The 19476-nt window shown below is 31.8% G+C and overlaps 1 protein-coding gene across 1 annotated transcript; it reads right to left on the bottom strand.

Moving 5' to 3' along the window:
* Positions 1 to 4281: 4281 nt before the first annotated feature.
* LOC148621383 (salivary peroxidase/catechol oxidase-like) lies at positions 4282 to 19476 on the bottom strand. The gene is made up of 12 exons (XM_088575670.1): positions 19417 to 19476; positions 17510 to 17739; positions 15571 to 15742; positions 14395 to 14609; positions 12804 to 12980; positions 11688 to 11727; positions 11173 to 11288; positions 10382 to 10486; positions 8639 to 8734; positions 6793 to 7504; positions 5473 to 5751; positions 4282 to 5040 (listed from the first exon to the last, which is right to left on the bottom strand). The coding sequence occupies exons 1-12, from the start codon at positions 19419 to 19421 to the stop codon at positions 4818 to 4820; spliced, it is 2370 nt and encodes a 789-aa protein (XP_088431796.1). The 5' UTR covers positions 19422 to 19476; the 3' UTR covers positions 4282 to 4817.

A 19476-nucleotide genomic window follows, 5' to 3' on the forward strand; every position in this document is an offset into this window, starting at 1 on the left:
AACACCCGCCGAGTTGCTCATGAAAAGTCAAGTCCGGGGTAGACGAAAGACAATGTCTTGATTTTTTCTACCTTGTACACCCCACTGCAACATGACAAGTTATAGTCAGTTCTACGTGGTCTTTTTCACAAATGCTTTTATACAAGATAAAAGATCTGTTTATTTAGTACTAGGTACAGCAAAGGCTGAAAAAAACCCTCATTGATTCTTACAAAAAGTACTCCGAGTCTGATGCTTTAAATTGTTGGAAATTCCGGTTGACAACATTTTTGACAAATTTGGGAGACATGTATTTGGAACGAATTGTGTGCTACTGTTGACCTATCTGTTCACACATTCCTATGAAGCCAGCTTTACAAGGGCTCTTACAGTAAAAAGAGAAGCGAGTTTTCAATTTCAGATAGAGGATGTTTTATCTCTGAATAATCCTAGTTTCAAGTATTACTTAAACCCAATCTACCCAAATGCACTTGAAATTAACGAAACAGCTGATACATTTCGTCTGACTCAAACGTTGTGTCTACACCTAAATTTGTACATAAAAAATGTTTAAAATCGAAACTTGATGACAAACGTGATAATTTTGACTTCCCACTAGTAAACTTCCCTTTTTTAGAAGCATTATTCCATATCTCCAGCATATGGAGTATATATTTCACCGTTGGTCTGTTACTGTCGAGTCTGCGATTTGTACAAGGACTTTCTCGGTAGACTGTGGATATTGCCATATGATATTGTCTAATATCTCAATTAGAGGTATGTTCAACCTTTATTTATAACATCAATACAGAAGTTTTACGATCGACATCACAATCTGATCGACTGATATGAATCTCCGGGTTGAGACAAGATATATTCAACAAGATTCAATGTCTTACCGAATTGACTATTCACCGATCTTGACACCTACTAACCATACCGTAAAGTATGTAGCTCCTCTGATGCAAGTGAAAGTGGCTAGGATTAACTACGGTTCTTAATTACAATTTAAATTTATTTTATCATCTTACGGAAATGAATGTGTTTAATATTATTTTTTTTTTCAAATCATGGAACACTTCAATATGATAATGACTGTGCTCTTGTATCTAAGCAATGGCTTTGCATTTTCAAAACGCTTTCTATTCTGAGGTTTAAACTATACTTAATTAAATAAAGTATTCTATTAATATGCCCTCATATCCATACGCAGGTCCGGCTCAAATGAATATTAATATTTTCGGTTAAACTCATTCTATCTTACATTTGGAAAGGTCTGCTATCGTGCGACATGTAGTGCGTTCAGAGAGATAGACATTTTATTTCTTTTGAAATGGTCCAGTTATTGTTTTGCCCTATGTTGATTTTCATTCAATGATTTATTGCTTTGTGACATCAAGTTCAAGATCAAAATTCGGCGGTTTATTTTGGCTTTGTTTTATGGTTTTCTTTTGGGTTACCTTAATCTTATTTTGTCAATTTAGGATATGTTTTCCTACTTTCTATTTATTTATTACGTTTGCATCATGATACTTATTTGAAATGAATGATTTAGCTCTTTCATGAATAGTGTTTGACAGGTGTCGGTGGCTTCATTATTGTTGATAGATAATTACCGGAGTATACTTATAGCGGATGCCGGACATGCTTATCCTTCTGTGTCACCTGATGTCCCCCGTGTTTTTGTGACATCTTGTTCTGCTGTAGTTTGGTCGTGTGACGTCTTGTTTCCATTACCTTTAGTTTTTATATACAATCTTTTTGTTCGTGTTGCTACAATATGTTTGTAGATCGCCTTTTTTTTTTTGTTTTTGTTTTTTTTGTTTGTTTTTTTTTTGGGGGGGGAGGGGGGTTTTAACGTATCTGAATCATCCCACTGAAAATATCAAGACATTAACCAAAATTTGAATCAACTGTAATAGTCCTGCATTGGTACCGGCATTTCTAATGGAAATAGTGGGCTGAATTATTTCTCTTTTTCATTTGACATTTAAAAGTTTCTTTTAAGCACGTCCATTGTTTCATAGTGATTAAATGTAGTAAAGCATATATATATAGAGACAGATGTGATAAAAGTAATGGTAAACAAGTGAACTTTAAAATAAAGAAAGGTATCCGGAATGTTTCAGTCTCCTGTGGTACTAAATTTTCCCATAGACATCAGCTGGCTGATATTTATGATACCTCATTTCGTACGAATGTTAGGAATTAAAATGGGAGAAAACAAATCGAAAATGGTGTTATTATTTTTACATTGCTTGCTTACAGTTACAAACAAAGTTTACACTTCACCTTGTCTACCTCCTCAATGCATGCTTTCATCTTCTATTAGTTTTAAGTGCCTAGTATTTGATAAAACATAGTATTTGGCTGAAGTTTTTGAAAGGCACCCCTGATTTGTACATAGTTATATATTTTCATACTGTGAAAGTACTTTAATTCGTGGATACCATTTTTTTGTGGACCAGGAAAAATATACAAATTCGTGGATTCTTGAATTCGTGGTTTTGAGATTTCCACCATACAAATCGATGGAAATCTCCATTTTCGTGGTCTGGCTCACCCACGAAAACCACGAAAATTGATACCTCACGAACAATAGCACTTTCACAGTATGTCATAATAGCTACTTATTTTTATGATATTATTCACTGATGTACTTATAGATTACTTAAACCTCAACACAACCAGGATTAGAAAAATGTGTACTAATTTATGTAAAAGCACTGAAGGGTGATACCTTGAATTTTAATAGCTTAACTGGCGATTTTGAATAATAACAAACAAACGTTCTATATCACAGAAATATACTTGCATTATGTTTATATTAGGTAGTCATAAGGACGGTTACAAAATAAAGTCAAGAACAAAGATTTAACGCGGAATTTCCTTCTTTGGTTCCGGAAATGAATTAGGAATTTAGTCAGCATTTTAATCGAGTTATTTAACTTTTTCGTTACATGTGACCAATTACCCAGGCCGGATTATGCTACATCGGTTATAGTGGTAATAATGATAAATTCAGTTTAAATGTATGTTTTACAATTATATAACCTTTCTTCAACTTAATTTTCCAACTTTTTTTTACATTAAATATGATTTATTGATCATATTTCTTTACTTGTGATACTTGTAATAATCTTTTGTCGTTTAGTGTAAATCTTATTTTCTTCCGTTAATTTACTGTATAAAATGTTATGGTAAAAGCATATGCTAGACTATGTGATTTGTTTATTTATAACCGCGCGGGTGCTTGCATGTTTTTGATAGAGGAATCAAGAGAACCAAGATTATAGTGGTGATCAAAATAATGAAATCCAGGGACAAAGACCAGACATGGAAAACAAACATACTCAACAAAAAACATAAAGTAACTAAAATCATACATACAATGATGTGACAAATTGAGACCCATTTACTTTGTACCTCGCTTTTTTCTGTTATATAGGGTCCAAAATGACGTGATTATTATGTACTGGTACTTAAAGGTACTTAAATCCAGTCTGGTTCATACATGTTCCCAATGGGATAATAGTATCGGTTTCAACACAAACAATTTTGTTTGAAGCTATATCAATTTACTTGCCAACATGAAAAAAGATAAACAACTAATATGGAAAATGCCTCAAATTCTAATAAAATAATCAAGTACCTGTTCATTTTGAATCATACAAATATTAGAGGTATCTAAAAAGTGGGAAAAGAAATTGGATGTTTAGAATAGTGAAAACTTAACTCACCACACTAAAACTGAACTTAAGAATACATACACATTTTTCAAAGATTCTCTATGAGAAAGATCGATCATTTTAGTTATAAAATATGCCTGTTTCTTACATGGATTTTTACTGAAAAGATAAGGATAATATTGCCGATTTGTGGACCAAGTAAAGGCAAAGATTGAATTGAAATCGTCCGAATAGCCCATATTCCAACTATGGTATTGAAATACTTTCATATGTTCCAAAAGAGGTAGATTCTTAATGTTGAAAAAGGAATTCGTTGCATTCTGCAACGAACAAGAATATAGTTTGTCAGAGTTTAGTTTTATGACACATTTTGACACATTCTGAATTTCAAAAATGATTTTTATTTATAAATCAGTCTTTAATATGATCGGACAGTATTGTATTTTACTGAAGGCGGAAAAAAAATGACTGATCACTACATGACGCCTTCTTTTCTAGCAGACAGTTAAATTAATGTTCATAGATATCTGTGATTTGTTTTGAAATCATCAAGTAGATTGTATTTATCATTATGTAAATAAAGAGACTGTATGAAACTTAAACAAATTAAAACTACAGACATAATGATTTATTTTGTTTTTAAATTATGTAAATGATAAACAAATGTATAACATGTTTATGCAAAAAAAAAAAAAATAAAACATAAATAAATAAGACAGTACTTCATAATGTGAAAGGCAAATAAAAGTCATCTAACAAAATATAAGAAAATATAGTTCATTATACCTGGACGGAAATGTAAGCACGAGGTAACAAATCATTTAAAAGGGTTGTCAAGGGAACAACGATTCGAGCGGTTAATCTTTTTGAAAATATTTGAATGCTTGGTTGCATTTACAGCAGATTGCATTGTAACAATTGACAAAATATGACATGAAATACTGATTTGAGATATATCGGATATTACGACTGTCACACTAACATCTGAAAAATGACAAAGACATTAGAAATATTGACATTGTCAGACACACAAAATAAAAGACACAATTTTGTATAAAAAAAATCAAGGCTGATCCACGAAAAGATATGATCCGCTAAACGTATTTCAATGATTTAAACGCTGTATATAACGGTTTAGTGACATCCATTTTAACATCCAGTATGACAGTTACATCCACCAAGAGACGAAAATTTGAATCTGTAGTCGTACCCTTCACACGATTTACCACATTCGTTTGGAGGTGGGTTATTGCACTTTCGGAACTCCTCGACTTTACAACAAGAGCTACAGCAAGATCTTTGCCAGTCTCCCCATCCACCATTTTTCGGGAAGCAGATGTTTGATAACTCGGAACATGAAATTTCAGGATTGCTACAAGGTATGATATAAACTACGTACACTAAATATTCCAATTTAAGAATCACAGTACATAGCCATAGCATATAAAACAAAAATAACAAGAAATAAACAAAAAAAAAGTTACCGTAACTAGTCACAAAAAACTCTATATAGCACACCAAAAAGTTTCAGTCCTTCGCCCAGTATGGTTTATTTTCACTCCTTTTCTCAACAACCCATTATTTATTTTCGATTTGGTAATTTCATTGATATTTTTCTTGTAAATTTCCTTGTAAATTCTTTGATAATTTCATTACAAATATATACATTTGTTTCTGTCTGAAGTCTCAACTCGGTACTTCCTATTGCAATGAAATTGTTCGAATACTTAGTATAAAAAATTAAGTATAATCACAATAATTATATACACATTTTCTTTTATGAAATAACATTACATTTATTTACCTCTCTGATGGCTCTAGAAAAACATCTCTTGGTAATTTGTCAATTTTTGTATTTTGACAAATTATTTTTGCCATTGTAATTGGACGTAAACCATTCAACTCTTCTGGTGTGAAAGGATGTGGGTTAAGAGGAGGGTTTCCTTCGTAGTAAAATCTATCGCCTTTTTTCAAAGCGTTGAACTGTAACGCCAGTATGCATGTAAAGGTTGGCCCTAATCTTCCACCAGGTAAGGGAGTCTCGGTCATTGCACCAGGAAATAAATCGATGTCGCAAGTACTCCTAAAACACAAGTATATGAAAATAAAAACTTAATTAATAACGTTAAGATTAATCTATACTTAAAACAGAAAACGATAAATTGAAAATCAGGATGCCAGGTAATACATGTAGCTTTACAAAATTTGTATTATTATTCAAATCAATTTGTTGCTTTGATACAGGTTAGTCAAATTCTAACAAACTATACTTTAAATGTATGAAATGGTGGAAATACATGTATTTTGGTCTACGTGGACTTCCTTGCAACATTGTGTCTACGTCATGGCTTAATTACTCTGAAGATGTACTGCACATTATTCTAACTTGACAAAAAAGTCAGTCATGAGAAGAAACAATTACTTATTACTGTTCGTTGGGTACCACTTTTTGTGGTTTTCATGAGTTTGGTAAACCGCGAAATTTGGTTCCCAACGAAAAAGAAATTTCCCATTCGTTTGTTTGTTAGAGATATAAATCCATGAATTCAAGAATCCACGAGCTAATATTTGTTCCCTAAACCACGAAAATTGGTACCCACGAATACATGTACTTTCACGGTATTTTAATGGTTTTTATCGATGATGCAATTTTGCACCTGCTTTTTTATCACAGTACATATAAAGCTTCCATCAGTGTAACAAGGAGTTTGAAATACACTGCGTATTTTGTTTCATTTTTGTCTCATTAACTGCTTATTACTATTATTATGTAACAGTTTTTTGAATCTGAATGAATTTTGTTTTCTTATAATTTTACTACCATACACTAAATGATTATACTCCACTGAGAAATCCATTTTATATCTCTCATACATTTGTTTGATATTTCTGTGCATCCTATTTGAAACATCTGAATTGAATATCTTTTCAGTCAATATCAAAGCTATTGAACTAAATGGGTAATCTAAAATGCATATTAATGCATTTAGATCATTAGAGTTGAAGTTTTATTTGTGAGCTCTACAGAAATTGTAGGTAATAGAATGAGTTTGGCTTTTGATTAATATGCAATTTATTGTTTTGTACATAGTGCTATTCATCTTATGCTTGGCAAACAACTTACGAGTAAACAGATTTTAATTGGTCTGCTTTCTCTTGTGTGTGGAAAAAAAGGCCTTCTTTGACACCAGCTTCAAAGTTATCTGGCTGCATCTTTATTCCAGTGCAGAAATCTAGGAAGGCACCATATGGTGGAAGCCCGTGATCACGACCACGCTGAATATTAAATGCTGCCAAGTCTCCTCCATTTTTTGCCAAGGTTTCAAACAGTTTCCAAGTAACTTCAGTTGTCATTTTTTCATCGATTTTTTGTGCTGTATTTGTATATAAACCTCTCGCGCAATGTTCTATACCGTCGTTTGCATATACTAGTGATGGCTTGTTAAAGTGTTTGTGAAGTTCATGAGCTGAATTACCAGCATGAAACAAATGATCCCTCAGTAAACTGTGACCCATCCTATAAGCCGCTGTCGCGAAAGAGTTTCGAATCATTGGCCTAACTGTAGGATCATAGCCAGAATAATATTCGGATTCAAGAGGAACGAGATCAAAAGCCTTTCTCACGTCTTCACTTATAAGTTTAGGAAGGAACTCGTTGTAGGTAACGTGCTGAATTTCAGCTATGACATATCTTCTTGTTTCTTCAAATATTTGTTCACTTGTCCAGTTGTAACACTCTGGCTTTGAAATGAAGTGATCTGCTATTCTATTGTGCTCTCTCACCCAAATAGTATGTAGTGTGCTAAGTCCAGGCTGTACGTTTGCTCGAACATCACCTATAATTTCATTTAATGTTTTCTTTAATCAAAGGTTGTTGCTTTAAGATATATAGTATATAAATCAAAAGGGCAGTTGAAGAAATATTGCTAACTGCATTCGTGTCAAATACAACATATTTAAGTACCAATCTAAATAAAATTCTGACACTACCAATGACAGGAGTGATTTATAGTGCAGAAACATACACGAAACAAAGTCTGCTGAGTCAAAATGTGCTACTTTTATATTATATCGAAACGTTAGTCCTCTCTATATTAAGATTTGTATTCTCGAGAATACAGTATGTTCATCTCCAACGTAATTCAACCGATTGAGGAACGATAACTCTAGCGAAGAGCCAATTTTAAACACGGTATATTTTTATTATCTCAGGGGTGCAACATCCAATCGAATGACAAAGAGTGGTGATTATGTTGTCTGTATATGTTTAGTAATGAGAAATCAAAGTAAATTTGCGGGTTTTTGACATGAATGAACCACCTCTTGTCAGATTTTTAGAAAGACCTTTAATTAATATCCAAGGATATCATGGGCTTATCACTTTCTAGTAAATGCAATAAATAAGATAGTTATTCTAACATATTTGAAAGTAAAGACAAGAAGACCTTTCACAAAGTATGTTTTATATGTTTAAATAAATAAATAATATACAGTTTCACTATCTTTTTTCTTTTGTTTTTTTGTTTTTTTATTTTTTTGTGCGTGTCTTTAGTGCTTTCCTTTTTTATGCATTTGGTTCGAAATTATTATTTAAAAGAGTAATCAAGGGAACCGTTATAGCGGTAATCAAAAGAATGTAATCCAGGGACAAAGACCCGACATGGAAAACAGACATACACAACAAAGAACATTAAGTAACTAAAATAATACATACAAAGTAACAAAAGCAAATGAGCAACTCGGACTCCACTAAAAACTTGGAGTATGGACAAGGTGCACCGATAGGGTAAGTGTCCTCTGCTTTTCTAGAAACACCCGCCGAGTTGCTCATAAAAGGTCAAGTCCGGAGTAGACAAACGAGGAAAGGAAAACCATGACCCGTTGAATAAATCAGTTTTCATGGTGCTGATGGATACACCATAACGATCCACGAGTTTAAGCAAGGAACATGGTTGTGTTTTGATGTTTACCTGCTCGGAAACATTTTTCACCAGGATTCAAAATGCATCCAGACTCATTAATATCGTCCAAAGGAAGTTTGTCACCTTTAGATACTTCCAGTTTACCTGTAAACATAAACAAACCAAAACAAATACAAAAACAAAAACAATTAGCTAACTAGGCCATGTTAAAAAGCCATATATTATATATTTAGATTAAAATATAACTCGTTTCTAAATGATTATAAGTGTTTTTAAACCCTATAAGATTTCTTTCAAGTGAAAATATTCGGGGGGTGTCAATTTTCGCAATAAAAAAAATTACATTAAATTATGTTTAAATTCAATTTCGGGTATATTATGTTTCGCGAATTTCTTTCCACTGCGAAAAATAGCGAAAATTAGTACATCGCAAAATTAGTAAGTTTACAGAACCATTATTACACCCCTAGACATATAGTACATAACTTATATCACAGTCCTTCACAGACCATACTTTAAGTATGGTTAAATATATGATATGATGAACATTATATTTGTTTCACATGCTGAATCAAAGCTTAACTAAAATATGCGTTTAACAGTGTCGGTCGGTGTGCTTTGAATGAGAATTCTGTCTGATAGTGAGGCCATTTGTTTCAGGGGTACGGGTAATATTTTTAACTTGTTTTGAAAATTCTCTTTGCAAAATTGGGGTCGTGGTTTACTCATATAGAAAACAAGATTACCTACCGATTGATACCAAATTTGAGACGTTTTAATTTAACGTCGATGTTTCTTAATACCGTTGTAAAGCTGAGATATTGGACTACATTTTGTATCAATAAGTTTATTTACTTCGGTTTGTAGACAAAGTTCGAATAATCAAAAAACTTATAAAAATTGATTTTTGCCTCAACATGGTATAAAAATAGCCAAAAAGTATAAACAAAATGATTCAGTTTATTTTTTGGCGTCAAAGGTTTGTAAATTGGAGGTATAAGGATAGCGCAGATTCATAATTTGGTTGATGAGTGGGTGGGGGCACGGTTGATCCTCCTAACCATGGGCTACTTGGGGTGATAAAGAAGTTTTAGGTTTATACAGCATTGGATACAGATTTGGACAATTAATATTATGTATATAGCATTGGTAAAGAAAACATGGACAAAAAGACAGAAAATCTTAATTAATACTTTACAAATTACAGAATGACAAAGATATTAAAATAAAAGAAAACAAATTCAGAAAAAGAAAACAACTGCCAATTACCTTATTAAAGGAACATATTAAAGCGCACTGTGTAGGTATATAGTGTCCGGGAATTGACACAACATGGAGTACAAATTTGATAAATGTTTTGCACATATTTTAACAAACAGCAAAATAACAAAAGGAAAAAGTAATAATGCTCGCTTGTTCTAAAAAAAAGACATTATGCGTATTTTTTTTTCTTTGACAATCGGACAGTCTATATGTACATGTTGTCATTGAAAGACTCCATATTCCCTTATGGTATCATTGATTGTACCACGCAGACAGCATTACAACTATTTAGCAGATATCTGCACACGATGAAATTACATTTTAAAGATCAATACTTTTTGACAATTTACTCATTTTATATTGAAACGGCATACATCATGAGAAATGTAAATGGCAAACTAAGATTTCAAGATATATTTTAAAACAAAATCATTTTGAATATGAAGCTAGTAAGTTTATAATTTTATAAACTTTTGAGCGTGCATATATTTAAAAAAATGTTATGCTTTTTATTTTTTTCATTTTTACCATTGTTCGTAGAGTCAAGAAGTTTATCAAGTTGGGCCTGGGTAGATCCGTAGACAGCAGATCCATCTATCCAATGAGTCAGCTCATTTAACTGTTCCCGATAACCTAAAATGACAAAAAAGTAATCTAGTAAAATAAGCCGATCATTTAATTCCATTTAACTCATGAAAGATAGAATTTGTAATGTCCATAGGTAATGTTAATACTACTGTAATGATTTACATATCTTAACCATATCGTAACAATTGATCAGTGGTATTACAATATTTTTATTGAAACTAGGTAATACAAATCACGATTCCTTATAATTTTGCAACAGTACGAAGTTCGTTGTCCTAATTTGACGACCTGTTTTCTGATCAGACAAGAAGTTAATTGGCACTCCCAATCATTCCAGTGTTCGCTGGAAAACAGTCAACAAACAAAATTGTTAATAGCCGAAGAAGCAACGTGTAATCGAGGGAAACCAAGATTATAGCATAATCCAGGGATAAAGACTACAAATGGAAAACCACAAACACAACAAAGAACATAAAATAACTAAAATATATACAAAGTAACAAAAGTAAATGAGCAATTTTGACTGCAATGAAAATTGGGAGAATGGAGCAGGTGCACCGGTAGGGTAAGCGCACACATCGACAAATTAGAAAATCTTCATACTTTATCATAACTTTACGAAAGTAAACCCAAGAGACTCTTGTTTGAGATATTGTTAGGGAAATAATACAAATGTGCTTACATGTCTTAAAAGGAATAAATACTCTAATCATTCATATGAACGTTCTTACCAAATTGACAAGTTGGACCCTGGGAAGGCACAGACCGCACAAAATTCATACAATCTTTTTCGAAATACGGATCGTCCGATGGAATAGTGATGGGAAAGCAGTTAGGATTGGAAGATCTGTTAATAAAGAACATTGTTGAAAAAGGCAGTGTATTGAAAAGTTATGATTTCATGTATGGGTCTCGGGTATCATTTATGCATTAAAATATCTAGATCAAGGTGTGTATATATTGTCTAGTTCTCAAATTATTATCATTATGATTATTTTATGATTATATTAAAATATGTACCATGATAAATTCAATTTTCAATATCTTATTTTCAAACTTAAAATTATAGACTTTGATTTAAATATATATATAAATGTGTTGTGGATTATAAGAAGAATTTAAATGCATGTAAAAGCCGGAAAAATAGACATATTAATTTGTTTATGTGCTTTTATCCATGCTTTGCTTTCCTGTGTGTGACTTTTGTATGTGTTTTATTAATACATATGGTTTATCTGTATCATACCTGTTACGATCACAGCACTCTAAATTATGAGGATAGCTACCTATGATATACAAAATGGACGGTAAATAATTTACAAGGCAATCAACATGTATTAAACATGTTTGAAACAAGCTATAATTTGACTGTGTAATATGGAACCAGGTTGTATTAGGTCTGAAGTACTTTTAAATATTTATAAATTGATTTAATTTCAAAGTGACATGTTTTCTACATCAATGGAAGCATTCTGGATTGTTTTCTTTTGACTTCTGCTCGAACCTTTGTTTCCTAGATTACTTCAACAACAAATAGCGTACACATAATGTATCCATTTGATAGACTCCATCAACAGTAAAGTGTTTATTTTCTCGTTCACACTGCCTTTATTTGGTTAATAGTATTGATTATAATATTTTATCTGTTTATTCGATATTTCGCAACACGAATACTAAAATCGACATAATAGAGCAATGCAAAGACATCAATATATTTTTGCTAAGCGTTATAACAAGAAACAAACACAATTACATATAAAACATAGAGATAAAAAAAAACAATATAGCACTTAAAAACAATAAACATCTGCAATTTGTCATTACTGGATGGGAATTATATATTTTCCTCTTACAAAGAGGATGAACAAGTCGATTTGCATTATATCATCATACATGTACATGTACTAATGTGTATTTTAACGTTTTTCTCTATTTAATCATCAAAATGCAATGTACATTTTATATTGAATTCTCATTATTTTTTTTTAGCTTAAGACAATTTAAATACCACTCTTTTTGAAATTTTGAAATTTTATAATATTTGTTCTTTGCCATGCAAATGATTGACCTTCGGTTATGAATTGTAGTCAGGTCAATGCAAGTCGTGATATGTTTTAAATTGTATGTAGACCTCCAACTTTGCCTAAAGATTGAAAAATAAATGTGGTGTGTCAAAAGGTGTCAATGGGTATACGAGTTTTTTTTTTTAAATTTTGTTATTCTTTTCCCATTTTCAAAATTAATTCTTTCTTCTTCAAATCTTTATTTATTCAATTTCGTGTATGTTTTCAACTTGTATAAAGTCGTTATTATATTGGCCTTTTCCAGTATTGCAGATCTGAACTTCTACTAAATAACAAACCTTTTGAAAGTGCTGTTTTTGTTATATCATGATCAAGAAACTGCCCAAACTGCATGGTAAAATAGCTAAGTGGCCGGTCAAGATCTGCAGCCGTACTCTTTGTATGTACCTTGTTACATACAACACGAGCTCCTGGCAGGATATGAAATTTTCCGTGAGTTCTAGGTGTGTTTACTCCTAAAAAGACAAAAATAACAAATTAATAAACGTTCAATAACTTATTATTATAATTTAAGTAATATGACAAAATAATCAGCAGTTTTAAACTGTCAAATTATTCAGGATCTTTTAATCATACCTCAATTCGTGCGATAAATAATAAATAGTGCCATGCAATAAAGATTTTGTTTCAAATGCTGGAAAAGTACATTAAAATAAAATCTTTATAATAAAGATAGTTTGAAAAATGAAACATGAATAATCCACCATACATGTTTTTGCACCTCCCGCCAAGGAGCTGTGAAATAAATCTTGTTTTTTTTACATATACAAAATATAATAAAACCTGTAAATATGTATGAACATAGTATAAAGGGGAATCGAATGTTCGCGCACACGTCATCGCAACCTAAGATTTTGATACGAATTATCTCTATTCTCAGCTGATAGCAAATATGAACAAACCAATGACAGAAAGATCAGAAGAACTTGCAACGTTCTAAAAAAATAAAAATGGACCATGTACCAAAAAACAACAACAACAAAAAACTGTCCACGCCCACATCAAATTTCATTGGTTTATATATTTGTTCAAGAGCTAATGAGTTAACCACTCAGGAAAGTGGTAAAATAGTCAGAGGTTTATATGAACCTGAACAGTTCTCTATTCTCTGAAATACACAAGCATCTATATTTCCTCCAACAACTTGTGTGTTTGAGTTTTAATGAATCAGTATGCGGTTAAACTTATAGTTTGTTTTGGCGGTAATCAAAAGAATGTAATCCAGGGACAAAGACCCGACATGGAAAACAGACATACACAACAAAGAACATACAGTAACTAAAATCATACATACATAGTAACAAATCAAATGTGCAACTCGGACTCCATTAAAAACTGGGAGCATAGACCAGGTGCACCGGTAGGGTAAGCGTCCTCTGCTTTTCTAGAAACACCCGCCGAGTTGCTCATAAAAAGTCAAGTCCGGGGTAGACAAACGTGGAAAGGAAAACTATGACCCGTTGAATAAATCAGTTTTCAAGAAATGAAATGACAATCAAAAGATACAAATGCACTTTATAACTGAATAACGTGGCAATAGTGTCGTTTAAAATTTACATCAAATATTACAGGAACAGTATTCCCAATCGTAGCCTTTCGTTCGCTGGAAAATTAAAAGGTTTGTTGCAATAAAATACTGTATACGTACTAATTTTAGCCTTTTCAGCAAAAAATAGAACCTGCTAAATTAATTCTCAACACAATACACCATTAATCATTTTTGAAACTACGAAAATTGATACGCGAATATGTCCACTTTACATCATTCGCAAAAAATTAGCAATTGTGAAAATAAGCAACCGCGAAAATTAATACGTTTACAGTAACAAAACAACGACTTTGTGCTTATTGCGTTGCCGATCTACTTACCATCTGAATATTGAGGTTTTAAGAATCTATCAAAAGGAGTAAAGGATTTTCCCCACATTGGATTGTTCAAGTTGTTACATGATCCATCTATAGTGCGATACTTTCTCGACTTGTCACATATTAGAGATATTGGAAATCTACATGGCAAGGATATATTATTCGGACTAGGCAGCTTCATAATAAAATCGTCTACTTGTAAGAATTCTGTCTCTGTTCTGCAATGTTTTAACAAATTGTGTTTATTAAGTGTAAATTATTGTAAGAATCAGGCAAAATTTGAAAAAAAATCGGAAGCATGCATGTAAAAAGCCCACTAACTTTACCATAAAATTTCACTCAAGGATTTTTCTGTATTCAAAAACGAAATTATTTGACATCAGCATCACTGGATTTGCCCAGGGTTATGTTGCTACAAAATGAACTCGTGGATCGTTATGGTGTATCCATCTGCACCATGAAAACTGATTTGTTCACTGTTTTTTGTTTACCTTTCCTCTTTCGTCTCCACCGGACTTGACTTTTTATGAGCAACTCGGTGGAGGACGCTTACCCTATCGGTGCACCTGGTCCATTCTTCCAGTTTTTAGTGGAATCCGATATGCTCATTTGCTTTTGTTACTTTATATGTATGATTTTAGTTACTTTATGTTCTTTGTTGTGTATATCTGTTTCCCATGTCTGGTTTTTGTCCCTAGATTATATTCTTTTGATTACCGCTATAACCTTGGCTCCCTTAATTACTCTTTTAAATAAAATGTTAGAAAAATGAGGTTTTTGACATAGTTATCTGCCCTTGAAGTATTCATTTTCAGTGCATTTAAATGAAACTATGACTCAATTTACCAACATGGTAAGGGAAATATTCTTGTATTTCTTTGAATCTCATTTTGCAAATACATTATATAATTTGTCGTAGTCAAATTACACTTCCGAAATGGAGGATTTTTATACCATGTTTCACCCTCTGCCTGACTGATTCTTATATAAACTGAAACTTAAAAAATGTTTATGTAAGGTAGTTGTTGATACCTATACGCTTTTAGCCAATTGTTAGTTCAGCATGTCAATATCATAAATATATTTTTCAGCACATCACCTAGTGTTTACTGACTATTACAAAAGAAAAAAACAATACATGAAAAATTCCATATTAGCTCTTCAATAAAATCCACTTACAACAATTTATTCCCAAGGTCTATCTGTGGAATCTCTGATACTAAAAATTCTAATGCCCGATGGACAAGATCAGCGAATATTAAACCCTCAATGCCGATATTTATGGATGATAAGTCAGTGATTAGATGTGGTCCAAAGATAGCTGTCTCGTTTCCATCTAGTTTGTCGATACCTGGAAAGCACGAGTAATGTATTTCTTACCAATGTGATATGGCACATTTAAGTGAAATGTAAAACATGGTAATTGTAGTATATAATTTGTGGTCGCTTAAAATATATCTTTGTTAATTTCAAAAATGTAATTATGTCGTTAATAACAAAAGTATTATAAGATCATATTAGAATATTTAATATTTTTTCAACGAAAGGGAAATTCGCAAGAAGAGCATAAGAAACTCCAACGAGTTGAAAAAATATTAAATAATCAGGTTTATCGCTGTTTTGCTGAAGTGTGAGGTATTAGTTTTCTCTTATTTTCAGTTTTCTTAATCTAAATACATAAGTTTTATAAGCGCTGCAAAGTTTCCATTCGTGACTATTTTTCGGCGGAGTGCAACGTGACGTCACGTATGTTGTGTAGATAAACGATAATTTTCATTCTAACTCGACTGGCGTGAGATTAAAAATTATCGTATGGCAAAATCAAAGGGATTTCAAACAAAATAGCGATAACATATGTAAAACATTTCACACAGTTAGTGTTTTAAAAACGCTCATATAATACAATGGTAAGACAGTGTAACCAGTGATTTTCAAACTGAGGTAAAACGAATGAATTGTCAATTTCTAAAAACATAAAAACAATTGTCAAATTCATTTGTGTTAGGAAGATAAAATTCAAAATTTTAATTTATTTTTTTTTCCGAAATTTCATAAAGGGCCTCATTGCGTATGAAAGATAACGCTGCAGACTCATTATTCCAGGCATTTGTCATACAATTTAATGTTTATTTCTTAATCTTAATACTTACCGTAATATATAAGTTCGTGTGTGGATTTTATACGAAGTGGCGAGGTATAATGAGATATCCTCTAACATTTGCTAGTCCGTCCATCTGTCTGTCCGTCCCCCAACGGTTTCCAGATGATAATTTGATAACGGATCAATGATATTTTGGAATTTCGTACAGATGTTTAGTACCATAAAACACAGGTCATTTATACCATTTCGTAATTCAATACCTTCATATGGAGTTTTATATCACAACTTATACGTTATGCAAGTGCTTGTCGTAACTACATCGACTTTTTCTACTCCATTAGACTTGTTACAATTAAGCCTCTGAAATGGTGTTATGCTGCTATAACTATAGTATAATTATAAATTAAGAAGTTGTCTGGAAGTTACGGTGTATCTATCTGCACCTTGAAAATTGATTTGTTCAACGATTAATAGTTTTTTTCTTTCCTCTTTATGTCAACCCAATACTTAACATTTTATGAGCAACTCGGCGGATGTTTCTAGAAAAAACAGAGGACGCTAAACCTGGTTAATGCTCCCAGTTTTTGTGTAGTCTATTTACTTTTGTTGCTTTTTTACCTACAATTTTGGTTATTGTTATGTCCTTTGTTGTATGTGAATGTTTTCTCTGCCCGGTCTTTGTCCCTTGATGACATTTTTGTAAATAAAAATATTAAAAATATTGGGATATTGTTTCCCGTAATTACTCCTCTTCCCCATTTTACACCATAACGTGGCAGAGTATCACTCATTGTACCATTTACACCTACTTCCTGTAGGTATATATTGCCTGTATCTTTACAATTTGTTTGTTTGTTTGTTTATTTTTTTGTTTGTTTTGTTTTGTTTTGTTTTGTTTTGGTTTTTTTTTATGTTACTTTGTGATTATTATGTTGTTTACGGTGTTCTTTTATCTGAATCCTTAGTTTTTATGCTTTTTCTTTCTATTTTATGCATTGATAAATAAAAGGTTGTTACCTCTTTCTACCGCATTTTTGTCATTCTCAAAGATCTGTTGTAACATAACACGTTGTTGCTGAAGCAATTCATTTAGTTTTTCTAGAGACGGTACAGGTAATGGTTCGAATGGTTGTGGATCTTTTAACAGATGTCTCTGAGATTCTTTCATTACAGCATCCGTGTCAACTGTGATTGCAGCATACGTTACCATAGCCACGAACGGAAGCAGCAAACTTGATCTTAGGATGCTTAAATTGAAAGCAATTTACATAAATAATTCAGACTGACCTGAAAAAAAACAGTTATTTTTAAGATTGTACTATTTTCTAATATTAGATCAATAGGTGTTTGTTTATTATATTTACCATAAAAATAAATTTATAACCATTTGTTATAAAATTTGTGTTTCGAAATAATTTCAGATAAAGAAGTTTTATTCTACATCGTATTGTTCCGTACGCCATTACATTTGTGTTAACATTTTCTGTTTGAATCCTGTTTTGACGAAACGACAATATTAAAGACGAAGGTGTAGTACATCTATGGGGCAAAATAAAATAATACTCTAGAAAACTTAATAATATTCGCTTTGCATACAAAATCGCATAGTGTTTTAGTATTTTAAGAAAGAACATAGCTGATCAAGTTACAGTTTCCTCTTGTATGTCTCTTGTTACTACTATATATATATATATCAGTAATTTATTATATGAACATTTCATCATAGTACTATCATGTCATCAAATAATATCCTATTCATTTTCATTTTTAATACATATAAATAGCACAAATATACTTCAAACCAACATGCAAAATAAAATAATACTTCATTCAGTATTTAGAATTATCAAAAGGAAATCAAAGGAACCAGCATTAGAACAGTAATTTATAAAATGATAACGAATGACATTAATGAATTGATACACACACATCAAAGAACATGAACAAATAAAACGCACAAAAAGCAAACGAGAACTCACTAAAATCTTTTGAAGTACATCTGCTCTCAGAGTATAGACCTAAAGTAAGCTTGGTGTTCGCTGCTTTTCTAGAAACACCCACCGAGTCGCTCATAAAATGCCACTTCAACGTTAAACGAAAGAGGAAAGGAAACTTATAACACGGTGAACAAATCGTTTTCCATGTGCACATGCATACACTATAACGATCCAATAGTTCATGATGAGGATCATTAACATTTAGAAGAAATGTTGCCACAGATAAAAGAAGTCATCGCGTTGTCGTATAGTTTGGTCTTAGGTTCGCATCGGTCTCTAAGAGAAGGCCAGGAAATAATGCTGAGTGTCTGTATTGTCCTTTATTCTAAATTCGTTGGGGGTTAAGATGTTATGTAAAAATCCACAAATGAAGGTTGTTTAATGATAAAAACTTCACATATATATATAACGAGAGCTGAAATCAAAGGATCGTGCTAAACAATGTTGATTTCTTGGGTAAAATCAGTTATAAATTTATCCTCATACGAGTTAATTTATACGTATGCAAGTATCAGAGCACAATTTGTTCCCATTGGAGTATCAACGGATATAAAACGGAAACATTATCAAATAGAAAAATGAAACTTAACATATTTATGTAGATATTATTTACCCTCCCTTTACAGATATTTAAAATCTGAACATAAATTCTACATCTATCTGTAATATACTATGTATCTAAACTTCATATAAACAAATATCTAAATAAGGAAATGTAACAAATTTGAAGATATAAACAAAAGGAAAAGAGAAATACCAACAACTCAATAAGCTCAATAGCATATTGTCATACTACTGACTTTTTAAGAGCAATTACAATCCCTTTTACCATAAAAAAAAAAGCACTTTATGCAATATATCAAAAGTGCATTGTATTACGAAAAAGCAAAACTTAATTTAGAAATTGATAATAAAATATAATCTTACCACATTGTTAATCAGCTGTTGACAAGTGATGCAATTCATTTTTATTTTGCACATTTATAC

Source organism: Perna viridis, chromosome 3, assembly GCF_037379345.1.
Source record: "Perna viridis isolate PV_CMFRI_1.1 ecotype Kerala chromosome 3, ASM3737934v1, whole genome shotgun sequence".
Taxonomy (NCBI): Eukaryota; Metazoa; Mollusca; class Bivalvia; order Mytilida; family Mytilidae; genus Perna; species Perna viridis.

Bases quoted from the DNA above. Each gene is read 5' to 3' on its own strand.
- LOC148621383 (XM_088575670.1), bottom strand. The intron at 11,728-12,803 runs GTTTGTTATTTA...TGTATATCATAG, and splicing joins AAAAACAGCACTTTCAAAAG to GTAGCTATCCTCATAATTTA. The intron at 11,289-11,687 runs GTATGATACAGA...CTTTATTAACAG, and splicing joins GAGTGCTGTGATCGTAACAG to ATCTTCCAATCCTAACTGCT.